The 14851-nt window shown below is 37.9% G+C and overlaps 1 protein-coding gene across 1 annotated transcript; it reads right to left on the bottom strand.

Moving 5' to 3' along the window:
* Positions 1-4258: 4258 nt before the first annotated feature.
* On the bottom strand, positions 4259-14851 carry LOC137183842 (uncharacterized oxidoreductase YjmC-like). Its single transcript, XM_067591126.1, has 11 exons — positions 14474-14851; positions 9835-9983; positions 9324-9512; positions 8532-8593; positions 8305-8358; positions 8004-8102; positions 7297-7432; positions 6437-6555; positions 5899-5994; positions 5170-5280; positions 4259-4987 (listed from the first exon to the last, which is right to left on the bottom strand). The coding sequence occupies exons 1-11, from the start codon at positions 14479-14481 to the stop codon at positions 4922-4924; spliced, it is 1089 nt and encodes a 362-aa protein (XP_067447227.1). The 5' UTR covers positions 14482-14851; the 3' UTR covers positions 4259-4921.

Below are 14851 nucleotides of genomic sequence, written 5' to 3' on the forward strand. Positions count from 1 at the left end.
TCTGAAAGCGTGTAGGGTGTAGGTTTGGTTTTAACTCTGGTAGGGACTTTTTTTGTCAGATGGCCAAAATAAACTGCTGCATATGTGCACTTGCTCTCTATCTCTATTTCCCCTTTCATATCACATATTCACTTAAGGAGCTTGACTGCAAAACTATACTATACTATGTACCTTTTATATATTGAATATGTATTTGCTAATATTGCCTAAAATAGGACTTGTGTCTTAATTTTCTCAATTTTTAAACATATTTACATTTAATTGTATTAATAAAAAAAATAGACTAAATTAATATCTAATTAAATTGACATATTATAAATTTACACGAATAAATGTTGCAAGAAAATAAATGTATAATAACGTGTAGGTAATGTGCTACTCTGTTTAAACCAACTATCTGCTGTCAGACATCTTCAAACCTCACCTTGGATTCTGTAGCTCTGTTCTTATAATTGATTTTGGCTACAAATCAAGTTTCCTGCAATTAACTAAATTGGATTGGTTAGAGAACATTCTTATTAGATCAGCGTTTACTGACTCTTTCTCCTTTAAAAAGGACACCTGATGTCTGAAAGGCCTGGAAGAAAAGGCAAGATAGACTATTTAGTATTTACTCTGATTTGTTCTGTTGATTATCATTATTACGATACATGTTTTGTTAGTGATGTATGAATTAATTTGTAGACATGAAGCTTTAGAGAACTTTGATTCCAAAGAGTTTGGATTCTTTGTATTGTTTGAAGATGTGGCATTCCTGGCTTATATAATTTGTGGCGTCTTGTATACTCGTGTGGGTTGGGCATCACACAGTAATGAAAATGTAGGAAAATTACTTCATTCTGTGGCTTATTCTGTATTTCAATATATTTACAGAGTATTGACTACAGCTCCCAAAGAAAGTTGATTTAAAAAAAAAAGGAATATACTGTATATTCTGGGTACAGGAGTACAGAGTTAAGGGTTGTGGGAGGTAGAGGCAAAGATGTTAGCAAGCAGGCATTTATCCACGATGCCACACTATAATATTCTCATCTTTGATTTAAACCCCGCCATCAACATAGCCCTTAGATTTTTGGGCAGCACCAACAACGACTACCACTCCCAAACCCTCTGTAGAGAGGGAGGCAACAGATGGAGAGATGTTTGCATTCCCGAGGAGTTGGAGAGATCAAGACACCAGATGCTTTGCTTTATTTTTTACGTGTTCGCTCGGTCATTTGGAGGTATGGTAGCCCGAGCAGGACAAAGAGCCAAGGCCAAATATCTTGGCTTTGCAGGGATAACAGCTGGGTGGAACAAACCAGGAAGTCGCTCCACTTCATTAAAGACCCAGCAGGAGAGCAGCAGAGCTTTTCTAGCGCTCCTCCCACTCTCTCTCTGTCATTACACACACAAATACACGCCTTTCCTCGGCAGCAATGTAGAATCCACTTCCACTCCAATTAGAGTGTTGAATATTAAACTGGAGTTTTATCCTTGATTTTTTTATTATTACTGATGCTATTTTTGATACTTTGCTATGCGGGCAATGACGTTGTACTGTATTTATTTATCTGGGGTTCAACACTATAAAGGAGCAAGTCTGTAAAAGTGTACTTCTCTCAATCATGGATCTGAGTTGGATTGGAGTTAGTTTGCCCAAATACAAAAAAAGACAGGTCCCAGTGAAATTTCAAATGTCATTTTTCTATGCTTTGAGCAACAAAAATTAAATTTCATTCAGCTCTATTGTTTTAGAGTGGTGGTAGATATCTAGCGTATTGAACAAATATTTTCAGGAATTTAGACCCTAACAGAAATGACTGTTTTATCAAATCAGCTGTACACATTATGGGGATTTAAAAGTGTCAATTTACCATAAAAAGGCAGGACAATATCTGGCAAATCACATGGATTGATATCATCAGGAGTCAGTAGGATTTGATTGAATCCATCTACCAATCTATTTATCTATGTATATGCTGGCAACTATCTGGCCTGCAGTGTAGTGCTGTATATAATACTGTATATGATTCTCTGTGTTGTGTGTGTATATTCTTAATTCTTAGTGGTTCTTCTAAGTGGTCAGTGACGAGCTCTGTAATTACTAAGCTGTTCTGATCTGATCCTCCTTATTGTGAAAGTGTTGTTCTCCGGCAGCAGCAAACCTAATCTCCTCCACACTGGAATCCTGTAGAGCTGCTGTAGGGTTCGTTTACAGTCATAACGACTGATCAGCTGCATCAGGATGTCACCTTCTCGAGGTGTGTTTGTGAATAATCTCACGCTTAAGTAACAGTTTAGTTACATTTTTTCACATCGTTCATACCTCATCTCACTTACTTCCTGCAGCTATGACCATGTAAAATGCGTCATCACATCCTCATCACTAAGCAGCCAGCAGCATTTGATACTCCATACAAGTCCAAAGACAAACACTGACCCGCACACTCACACATGCCCTTTTGGCATCACTCGCCCCATCAGTAACAGCCGATCACTTCATGATTTGCTCGTTCAGTGAGTGACGGACAGATCCCCCCTTGGCACCACAAAAGAAAACACCTGTTAGAATCTGCTTAATCCTAACCAGCAGCCCTGCTCTCTGGGCTCTTGGGGGCCCCATCTAATCCACACAAGGGCACCGGGCCAAGGCCAGGGCAGATTAGACCCCCACTATCCATCTATCCATCCATGCACACACACCTCCGTGTCTGCCCCCTATAACGACTGTTTGAATCGGCCTCTTAATCCTTGGACTTGGCGGAGCCCTGGACCAAGCGCACAGCCACCTTCCCCCTCAGCCCACACCTAATCTCCATGCATCCCCTTCATAACCACTCACAGACCTGGCCCGGCCCAGCCCAACGCACACTCGCCCCCTCTCCACTACCTCCTTTCCCCTCCCCCGGTGGGGCTGAAAGCCCATTGATTTGTTGATTTCTCCTCTTTTGTCTGCAGCCGGCCGAGTGTTAACGGGACATCCAGGGTTCGAGGCCCAGTGCCAGGACTTTTGGCATGGGAGATTAAGGTCCTGATCTGGGCATCTGTCACTGCCCAGTCCCCCTTCTCCCTCACAGCTTTGATAGAGGCCTTTTCCTGTGTGTGCTGCGCTGTGTCTTCTTGCTGCCTCACATGCAAGAAGAGCAGACCAGCAGTTTATAAATATATAATTTTTAAAAAATAGTTTGTATTGTCATATTGCACATAGGGACACACACAGAAACAGATCCATGCATGATCAGTATCATTACAATTGTATATTAATTTGTCTTCTTGTTGACAGTGAGAGAAACTGATTAGTTAAATACTACAGGATTAATCTAAACACTGATGAATTTGAAAAGTGGACATGTTTTATTTTACTTATATTTCCCAATTACTGAGAAACAAGTGTCACTGTCCACTTTATTTCATTCTTTTTTCATGTGTACCTGTGTCCATCATATCCATATTCCTCTTTCAGGGGTCATTGTGGAATAAAGAAAACCTAAATTCTCAATAATCATGTGGTGTGTTAACATCTGCTCACATATCAGCATAACATCCAATATTTGACCTTTTTCCTTAGTGACTGTAACACTTTTTAGACATTTTGAAATAAAATGATATGAGGTGAACTTAACTTCGCCTTGATAAATTTACCTCAACAATACTAACATCAGAGAATCAATTAAATGAGTGTAACATTAATAAAAAGTAAACTCAGGAGTTTACTCATACTATGTCTCCATCTAGTGGTGAAATCTCATACATGCAAGCTGTAATATCTGGATTTTCCTTAGGTCATGGAGATTGAATATGTTGTATATAAATTATTGTTTCAAGATTGGTATATAGATATATTGGTATATACATATAAATTATAGTGATAATTATATTGATATGCAGCTACTTATTCGTTAAAATGTCTTACTACTTAATTGTATGTATATATAAGGATAGATAGATAGATAGATAGATAGATAGATAGATAGATAGATAGATAGATAGATAGATAGATAGATGGATGGATGGATGGATGGATGGATAGATAGATAGATAGATTGATTAGATATGATGTGACGATGTGTAATGTTTCTGTTTTCCAGAAAGGAAAGGAGAGGTGTTAAATTAAAACTTTGCAGCTCACATCGCCATCTGGTGGTGAAATGTTTTAGGACGCTTCTTTTGTAGGTGAGATTTTCAGTACATAGTTATATGATCTGCACAAAAATAGCAATATAATTCATGTGTAATTTAAATCCATGAGATATTGGACAAATTCAGACCAACAAAGTCTCTGTTATATGACTTTTATTCTGAATAGGGCACATAAGAATTTAGTTTTTATAATTACCTGAGAGTAAAAAGAGGGCTTGAACTTTATAAAAGTAGTAAAATATTCTTAAGATCAATTTAAAATGATTTTCAGCATTAAAACAAATTCTATATCACACTGAAGCGATTAGTGTACAGTAACAAAATTGCACTGCATTAGAGTCGGAGCAAAGTAAAATGGCTCAGTAACAGGGAATGACAACAGACCACAGTGCATTTAGCTCTCCTCTCACATTCAGCCATAAGGCTACAACTCACAACAACTTCAGACAAAAAATGTGCGTATTTAGCTGTCAGAAATACAGCATCTTAAAGACATATTTAAATATGCATTTTAATGTCAGTAGATACAGCATATCAAGACACAAAAAATATAATTAAAAACTTGTTTTAAGGAGTCCCTTCAAAAGGAAAAATATTTGATATTTTTCATCTTTGTCGTCACAAATTTTAAGATTAAAGTGTTTTTTATTCAAACTATACATATTAAAATACCAGGCATGTTTGGTTAAAATCAATAAAAAATGACTGTTAGCTTATATGATGTGCATTCATAGGTTGCTCAATGTTAACTTCAAGAGGAGAAGAAGTGTTAAATTTCCAAAGATCTTCATTGGGCAGTCTAATTGGAGATGAGCTTGTCACATGGTAGAAGAGGGCTGACACCAATTTTCTTAGCACATTCGTTCTGAAAAAAGAAAAAACTTGGTAAGACAAATGATCTGTTATCCACATTTGATATCCACATCTATAATAATAGCCAGAATATTCCTTTCACTGTACAGGAGAGCATCAGTCAGTAAAATTCTCTAGACTCACTGACAATGTTTCATACTCTGAGCACTCCTGTCTTTTATTTCCAGCTCTTACCATGTAGTTGACAACATTGAGGTGGTAGGGGATCCCGCCCATCTTCTCACATTTCTCCATGTTCATCCTTTCTGGATCTCCAGCAGCCAAAACAGGAAAACCAGGGTCGGCCTATGGCAGAGAAACAACCTCATTCATCAAAGCAAATAACTAGCACTGAACTTTGAATGGGTTAAAGGGTTTTGTTTGTTTTCATTTTAAATCATGAAAATGGGTGGCCCAGACTGAGATATCTCAACAACTTTTGGATGGACTGCCATGAAATTGTTTACAGACATTCATAGTCCTACTGACTTTGGTGGTTTCCTGACTTATTCTCCAGTAGAACCATGAGGTTGACATTTTTGGTTTTGAGTAAAATGTCTCAACAACATGAAATGTGGTGACACACTCATGTTTCCCCAGGATGAACTTTAACAATTCTCCAGTGCCATCATCAGGTAAAATTTCAATTTGTTCAATACTTTGGTTTATGGCCAAATATCTGCAAAACTAATGACATTCCCAACAGTCTCAGCTGCACTTTGCATTTAGTGCTAACTAGCAGATGTTATCATACTTGCACGCTACACTACAGTAAGCACTACATTGCTGGGCTGATTTTTAGACTTAAAGTTTTTGTAATTTCCATTTATATTATATCCTCAATATGTCTATCCTACTTATGCAACTGTATTCAACAACAGAGGAGATTCACAGCGTCTCATTGCAGCAGCAGGATCTACTCACAGGGTCCAACCCTCTCTGGATGGACAGCAGGTCTGACATCCTGTTGTTGAACCCGGGAGCAAAGTTCTCTGGGTTTATTGCCACGAAACACTGACCCTGTAAACACAATACAGCCAGGTGATGACTTCACTGTGAACTGATCCAATGCAGACAGCAAAGAGAGTCATGAGGTGACGTAACATTACATGGCCTACATCAGATTCATTAATTGTGCTTCTATTCGAGATAAATGGCTGTCAAAGGCTGTTTTAACATGTCAAACGTTGCTCTTTGTGTTTAGATAATATCTGCTTTGTTTCAGGTCTACTAATCATCACAGTCTGGTAAATGGATCTTATAAACTAATGAATCTACTCAAGACAAGTGTAATACCATTGTTTGGAATGTTTTATTGATCATCCTGCTGCTTAGTTATGTATTAATGCCCAAAGTATTGCATTATTTGAATAGCTACTTAGTCAGTAGAGGAGCAACCGTAAGGACACACATCTTTTGAAATGGGGTTAGGATGTCCTCACACAAGCCAAAAAAAACATACCAGGTTGGCAACACGATCAGTTACTTTCCACGTGCGGATATGTTTGCTGTACTGGGCACCGGCCAGGATACCACAGAACACCTCTACCATCATTCCCAGACCGTAGCCTTTGTACCCTCCTGAAAGAACCAACAAAGACATAACAAGACCTAAATTCAATTCAGTTGTTTCATGTAGTGAGAGGGTGAATGCAAAACAAACATATATGACAATTTCTGTCTCCAACTGTTGCTGTAAAAAACATCACTCCACAAAAAACTATATTTAGCCCCTCCCTGAATCCCTCCTTTCAATTCTACATGTCCCTACTGAGCTCCACTTTGGTCATATCATGAAAAAAACAAAGTTGTGGAAATCTGTGCACTAACTAAACTAAGTACACACATTAATAAAATGGAAAGGGAAAAAAATTTAGGAGCAAACTCAGTTGAAATATGTTCTTCTGGCAAAAAGTCACTCCTGATATGGGTCTGGCCGAGAACTTTTAATTTGTAATTGTTTTTTGAGTAAATGAAAGCATTAAATGAAAGCACAGATTAATAGTTTGAGTCAGAAAAACAGTATGAAATATTATGAGTCCTTTTTTAACTGTAGATGCTGCACATAATAGACTGACAATCAGCCAGTCAGAGCAGAATTTGGACTACACACTGCACAAATCCTTGATTGTTACACATATTGTATGTGAGGACAGAGTACACCAGGAGGAGTATTTTAACACATGATATTTGAGTGTAGGCTGAATGTCTAAAAATGTCAAACAAAAAGCAGGACAACTTCTTTATATTGCCACAATATGCTGATAAAACTGACAGGATCCCTAAGCTGACTGCTGTCAGCAGTTTTAGCTCACTTCCGACCTGTAGCTTCACTGCCGCCAATTGGCACCAGTCCTCCTCCACTCAGGACTCTCTTGGGGTCTGTGCTGATCTTGCCCTGGGCGTCGCAGCCCCATCCCTCGGGGATGTCGTCTCCACGGCGCTCATGGAGCTCCACCTGTACACATTAAACAATGAGCAATTAGTCTTACAATGCTGCTCACCAAAATATATTGATCTTTTACCAAAGAAGAATTTCCTCTACATCCCATTACTTTTATTCAGTAATGCAAATCTTTTCATGACTATATCTGCAGCAGGATATACGATACACCTGCCGAAATACTAGACTTGATTAAAGTATTTCAGTAGATGATAATCATCATGCTGTAGGGCTTTCAACTCCACACTGATTCAGCTGCCACTAGGATTATGCTTATGCAACTACACCTACAGTAGTTTCAGGAAAGCTAGTTGGGCAGTTACGTCCAACTTTAAAATACATTTTTGGGCTTTCCAGTGCAATCACACACAATTTACCTCTTCCTTTTTCTGCTGATTGACACATAAAGTTTGATGGTGTTATTAACATTTTAGATATTTGGCTATCACATAGACAAACTTAAAAACTTAAAATAAACCAACCAGAACCAACTCCATTAGTGCAGGTAATGTCTGTTGGCATTGAGGGATTTCTGTTCTGCATGTAAGGAATGCCTGATGATTTATCACAATAAATCTGTTCTTACCTTTCCAAGTGCTGCTGCTGATGTGGCCATGTCCAGGACAAAGCTGTCTCCATCTTTAGCAGGAGCTGCCACACTGAGAGGGTTAGTGCCCAAAGTGCACTGGAAACAGGTGCACAGTATTAGAACAGGACCCATTTTCAAATGCAAGATTCTTCTTTACTGGTTTTAGGAAACATTCTGGGTACATAAGAAGTCATTCAGTATTTTAACATGCATTGGACGACTAAATCTTTTATTACGGTGGATTGTCAGATTAAAGTTATAACTTGATAGAAGCATTTATTTTAAATCATTTTCTCACCTCTTTACCACGTGTGGGGACCACCAGTGGGGACGTGTTGGTAAATGACATGCCCTGTTGTGGATCAGATCAGAAAAGAATAAGAAAGCCATTTGGTATTATCATATAAATCATATAAATTAAAACAGATGATTATTATAGCTTTCCCATATCTGAAAAGAACTCAACTGAAACAAAATAACACAAACTGGTGGAGGAATAGACAATCTTCTCAACTTTTCACTTACGATCATGTTTTCCTTCAGAGCTTGCATTGCATAGTATCCAGCAATACCATAGTGGTTGGATCCTAAAATAGAAAAGGACAACAAACATTTAATGGTTTTATAGCAATGGCTGTGCTTTCATTGTTTTATTTGTCAAGATTTGTTTACCGCTTGCAGTTTTTAGCCACTACAGTAAAGTAAAATGTTCCCTTTGATTAACTCATGAGGGACAAAACCTAATAAAGATACTTTTTGCTCCTTGAGTAAATTATATTGATTCAAGTCCAACTCACTGACTGTTTCTAGATTCATCAGTTTGGCCTACAGCAGTTTGTGGTTTCTCTCCTCTCATGCTTAACTGCCTGTTATATGAGCCGGACACTCTACTAATCTCTCAACAGTGAAAATAATCCCCCTTTTGAATGCTGAACATTCAGTCCAATCAAATACAGACATGTCTCTCACGCCTGAACATGTTACTGTGAACAGAGTAATAACATGTTTATTATCTTTACAGTAAGACACCAAAACACATGAAATAAGGTGAGTGGTATAGCAGTTACAGGCACATTTTAACTCTGGCATCCCCATCAGGCCAATCAGCACATTTTTTCCACACTGCATCAACATGTGAAAATAATTTCCTCTGTCAAAATAAGACCTGTTGTGCCTAAGATGCTGCACTACGATGGTGCATTTCACAGACAGAACAGTAGATATTCATACATTTCAGTAGATCGAAGTCCCAAAGGCCTGTGTCACTGCATCAGCCTTTAACTTCTCCTTTTCATGTTTGGAGAAAATGGGACTCACCGTGTGCCACCACCCAGCCTATGCCGACCTCTTTGGCTTTCTTTATGGCCAGGTTCATGCAGAAGTTTCCCACCACAGGGCCCAGGAGGTTCTTCCCATCCACAAACGCTGTGGCTGCACTCTCCTTCTCTATCTCTGGCTCACCGTCCTTGGCACAGATTCCTGATTTGATGTCTTTCACATACATGTCTGTCGAAAAGTAAGGAGACAACATCACAAACAAAATCATATTTAAAGACACAAAAACATCCCAGTTAAGGAGTTAAAGGCTACCTGATGAGTAAATAAGTGGAGAAGCTGAGAGTGTTTTAATATATTGTTTTTACACTACCTACCTAATTTTTACTGTAAATTTCTGCCTTACGCATAAAATGAATGAAAATATAGTTACATTTGGCTTATTAGCTTATAAGTCACAGTTGTTTTTTCTTCTTTACCACCACAACTGTGCTATTTTCAACCTTTAAATTAAACATGCAGGTGCAATGGTAAATTTAAGCATCCCACTGACCCATCCTGTTCAGTCCATGGCTGTAGTGGCCCCTGTGGTCTCCCTCCACCAGCACCTCGGCCAGGCTGTTAGCATGATTCTGCTTGGTGCCCACAGCTATCATACACCTCTCAATGAAGCCTTTCACCTCCGCCTGGCTAATTAGACATCTGCAAAGAGGGAAAGTTTATAATCACATGATTATATCCTCAAATACGAATTTTATCTCAAGCAATGAGTAAGGTTATAGGATTGCCAGATTAAGTGTTAAAATAACGATATGAATAATAAGATTTAACTTGTCTAATTATTAATTTTTTAGTTTTTAGGAACCTTGAAATGATGTACGATTTTGAACAATAACCCTTAGGTATTTACATTTACTCAATTTTGAGGAACTTGAGTGGAGAATAAGTTGCAAAAAATGGAAATACTCAAGTCCAAGTCCATACTAGTCTTATAATGTATGTTAATGTTGTTACATGGCTGTGATTCTTGATTTAGGTACTGTCAATATTTTTTGTTTGTTTGTTTTTTTTTGTGTGTGTATTTTTTTTTTTTTTTATGTTTATGTGTGTGTGCATTTTGAAAATAAATAAAATATGTATTAAAAAGTACTTTCACCCCACTACATTTCAAAGGGAGATATTGTACTTGTCTACTCCACTACATTTGAAAGAAAAAAAAAGTCAACATAATATTTTTTGGGCTGGTTTTCTGGTTCTCAAACAAAGAACAGAACAGAGTGTCTGACTTTTGGCCTAAAAAGCAAAGGTAAACCAAACCAACTGCAAGGCTGTCAAATATGTCCTAAACCAAACTCCAGCGGGAGTGAACTTTTCTGTTGTCCCCATTCTGTGACATTTGACAGAATGGAGAGCCCCATGCTGATTCAGAGTTTGAAGTCCATCTTTACAACTGTGATTGCACAACCTGTAACCAGATAGATTAAGTAAGTCATGACAGTAGAGCTCCACCACATTCATTTGTTATGGACAACTGAGCTCAAAAGTGAAATTCTGATACTCTGTAGACAAACTGCAACATTTTTGTTAACGTGAAAACCATTATTAGCATTGATATCTCAGAAATGTAATCATAGTTTGCAGTGCTCATATCTAAACCGATTTACAAGATATGTCACAACTAAGTATAAAATATGTTGACTCCTGTGTAAATTAAAAGAATGATAACATTAATCACATAAAGTGATTAGTCAATGTTACCTTGATAAATGCGTCTTTGATTGGCATTTGACAAATCTCTGTGTAAACGCAATCAAACATCACACAATCAGTGCAGCTGGTTATCAACCTAAACAAGGTTTTACTGAAAGATTCTGTCTCTCACCTTATGCTCTTTAATCACCACCTTATCACATCACCCTCAGATCGCTTTAGAAAAACATGTGTACGCCTGGTCTGAAGAATGCGTGAGGTGCGCACATTCTCTTTTTACATATTAAGCATAAATAAATTCTCACTTTTTTGCACCTAACTGCTCCCTTCTTTTTTTACTGATTTTTGAATTAAATTGTCATGCTCTAGATGAACAGTAGATGCTCCCTCAATAAGCATCAGATGCAAATAGTTATATCACAACTGTGGCAGAGTAATGATTGTTGTATAGAAGAAAAAATGTTAAACATTTTAAACTACAAGAATTTTCCAATAGTTACTCCACCAAACAGCACCTTTTTAGCACAGGTCACAATGTCAAATCCCAGAAAATGTTTTTCCTGGTTGGCTTTTTTACTTGTATTCTCTACTAATTTAATACCAACTTAAGATGTAAAATATAGAAGAAGCAAAACAGCTTCCAAAACTGCAAAATGTTCTTCAAAAAATATCCATTAAAGTTTAATCTTTCCAGGAGTTGTTCATTAAATGTCTTGATGTGACGAAACATGTTTGGACAACTAATGAGAAGTAGATTAATCAGATAAATCATGCTGACAATAAAGTCTCTGAGTGTTTTCTAGTTTAATGCTGGACTCATTGCGCTCTACTTCCTTTCGTTCTTCTCAATTTCTTCCCATGTTTTCTCCATTTTACTTTGTGGTATTCAGTGATTAGAGAGAGGAAGAAAAAAGCTATAAGTTTTGGAATGCACCATAATTGTATCCAGATGAGTCACAGTTCCTCTCTGAAATAACATTGTGTTCTTTACAGACAGCTTTGCTCTAAACAGCTGATGCAAGTCCTTTAATCTTCTGCACCTCATGGCATTGTGCCTGGGTGTTGCACCACCTAACTTACTGTTAAAGCTGGGGTGTGGGACTTTTTTGTCTCCCTCTTCTGGCAGTTAGCGTAATTACAAAAACACTGTTGATGTGCTTACATCATAGGCTCTGACAAAGCCTACTCCGTAAAGTAGAAAACTGTAGATAAATTGTTGTGAGCATCACACAACCCCCATGAAATGATTCATTTCACTATCAGAATTTGATCCATTCAGTCCGATAAAATTCGGAAAGTTTATAAGAGCTGCACAAATTATTTTAGCCCCATTCAAGTTAGCAGAAAGCTAACTGGAGGTTAGCCGACTCAGCCAGTGGAAATCTCTAGTGAGTGTGCTCTGCCCATAGAGCATGCACAGTATGAATTCACCCAGGCAGCGCAGGAATGTCAAACCCAACACCAGATTAAAATATCCAGTGTACTGTGAAATACAAAGAGATTTACCTGATAGACTTAATCAGCATTGTGTGAACTTGTTTGGCAAGGGCTTGAATGTAACATAATCATTTATATGTAAAAGTTCCTCACTGCAGGTTTAAAATATTTGGCTCTAGTTTCTAGCATGATTATCTGACTGACAAGAAATTCACATTACAATCTTGAGAGCTACACATTTAAATTCTTGAAGTGAATTGTCTTTTTGAGGCATCTTTCTAAAATTCAAAGAATGCATTAAATTATGGCCTACCATTTTGTTTGAAACTTTTAAATGTTTCAGTCCACCTTTATTGAAAATGTGGTGTAAGGACAATTAGTGAAATGTGCTTATCAGCTTTTTTTTTTTACCAAGAAAACCTACCCAATGTGATATTGTTTAATGCGGTGATAGTGGCACATATTTTTAGACAGTCTCTTTTGGAGGGCATTCATAGTATTGCGCACAGCTATTCACATTAAAAGTGACTGCAATGGTTATATCAGCAGTGTAAAAAGAGAGCTGAGAGACAAGTTAAAATCCTGACTCCTTTCTCACCTTTGCACGGCTGGGCCAAGATGGGCCAGTGTAGTGAATGTAATAGTTACTACATTGTAGTATACTAGTGTCAGAATTCAGCTCGGTCTGGTGCTGATGCAAATAGGAGGTGTTGTGCCTCAACATGTTCCCAGCGAACCTGATTGGAGGTTTTCAACAGGTGACCTTTCTGTCACAATGAAGGGTGGGATTATCTTGAAGACAGACTGAATATAATCAGCCTTCCTTGTTCTCATCATCCAAAGTGAAATATGACAATCAGAAAATTCTTCAGATAGGAGGTTTTGCTCTTTGGCCACTGAAGTGTCTGCCCTTTTCCAAACACCTTCCAAGAACAACTTCTCAGATGGTTCTGTGTAACAAACCATCTGGCACATCAGGTTAGTCACATCAAAAAGGATGTAACTTTGAAGATCCTCTTGAATGTGTGCAAAAGGGTGTGTATAAGTGTGCCTACTTGTTGCTGAACTATCTGACAACTGTTAGACATGTCTAAAAGGAACAAACTGGCCTGTGAACAGGCTTACAAATGTGAACTGAAGTCCGGAGACAAGTTGATTGACAGACTGTGTGGGTTGTTACTGGTGTTTGATATGTTTTAAATGTTTTACTGTTTGTTTTTAATGTATGTGCTCAATAATCCCTGGACAGAAGTATTGGTATTGAGTGGATTACCCCAATGAAGTAAAGTCAATTGAATGGAAATGAGGTGTGGTGGGAAGAAACATGACCTGTCAGTAGTGGGAGGTGTTGATTTGAATAAAATATCTCAACACATTAAGTTTAAATGCTTCACATAATTACACATAAGTAGATGACTTTAAATAGGTTTCAATGGTCTCAATCAGCACATGTAACAGTCATGGTGATAAATAGCACAAAGAAAATGTTTTTTACATGTAGAGGAGCATAAAAAAACAGACAGGTCTTTAAATTTTTCAAAGAGCATGCTTTGCTTTAGGCGCAGACAGGCAGTTAATGAGCAGAAAATGCTCCAAAGTGGGGGTTTAAAGTTGACTTCTAAGCAGTTTTGCACACAACAAAACACATCTAAGCATGTACTAAATTCCTTCACTTTATTGTTTTCATTTTAAATGCTGATCACATTCTTGTGTTCACTGAATAAAGTTAATGATACTGATGAAAAATGAGTTACAAATTAAGATTGTTCAAATTAAATCCAGGAGAATGTGTCCGTACTGCACTCAACAGAGACAAAGAGCAGCACAATGACTCAAGTGCAGTTGTTAAATACATCTAATGTCAGTTTAAATACATTACACCAAAATATGTAAGGAATGTGACCAGGTCATACGAGTTTTATCATTTCTATCACCAAGAAAAGGTTTTGGTTTCAGTTGCCTGTAATGCCATGCAGTCCATCCAAACATTAATTGACATTTTAATCCTTGATCTCCTTTAATTGAAGAGCAAGTTACATTCTTACCTGCTCATGTTGACTCTTCCGTTGTGTGCTCTTTCACGTCGATGATTTGTCTGTCTTGGCTTTGCTGATGATGATCAGCCGGTCTCAATGATCCACAGTGACTAAACCAACTTGCTCTTCAAGCCAAGCAGTGTTTGGAGACACCCAGTGTTGTCAAGTCTATCAGGTATACTGTCTGTATCTCTGTGGGCGTGTGGGGGGAGGGGCTTTTAGTGGGGGGGAGTCTCTCTGCGCGCCATCTCACAGACCTGTTCTTCTGTGGAAAGGTCATGGGGCTCCTGATTATGTCAACTTTAACTTTTTCTCTTGTTTGACATGATAGATAGTCTACCTCTGGAGAGCATATGGTGTGCTGGAGGATAAAGTCCCCTGACATAA

This window comes from Thunnus thynnus, chromosome 5 (assembly GCF_963924715.1).
Source record: "Thunnus thynnus chromosome 5, fThuThy2.1, whole genome shotgun sequence".
NCBI lineage: Eukaryota > Metazoa > Chordata > Actinopteri > Scombriformes > Scombridae > Thunnus > Thunnus thynnus.

Bases quoted from the DNA above. Each gene is read 5' to 3' on its own strand.
- LOC137183842 (XM_067591126.1), bottom strand. The intron at 8,594-9,323 runs GTGAGTCCCATT...TTTCTATTTTAG, and splicing joins AGGCTGGGTGGTGGCACACG to GATCCAACCACTATGGTATT. The intron at 7,433-8,003 runs GTAAGAACAGAT...TAATGTGTACAG, and splicing joins CAGCAGCAGCACTTGGAAAG to GTGGAGCTCCATGAGCGCCG.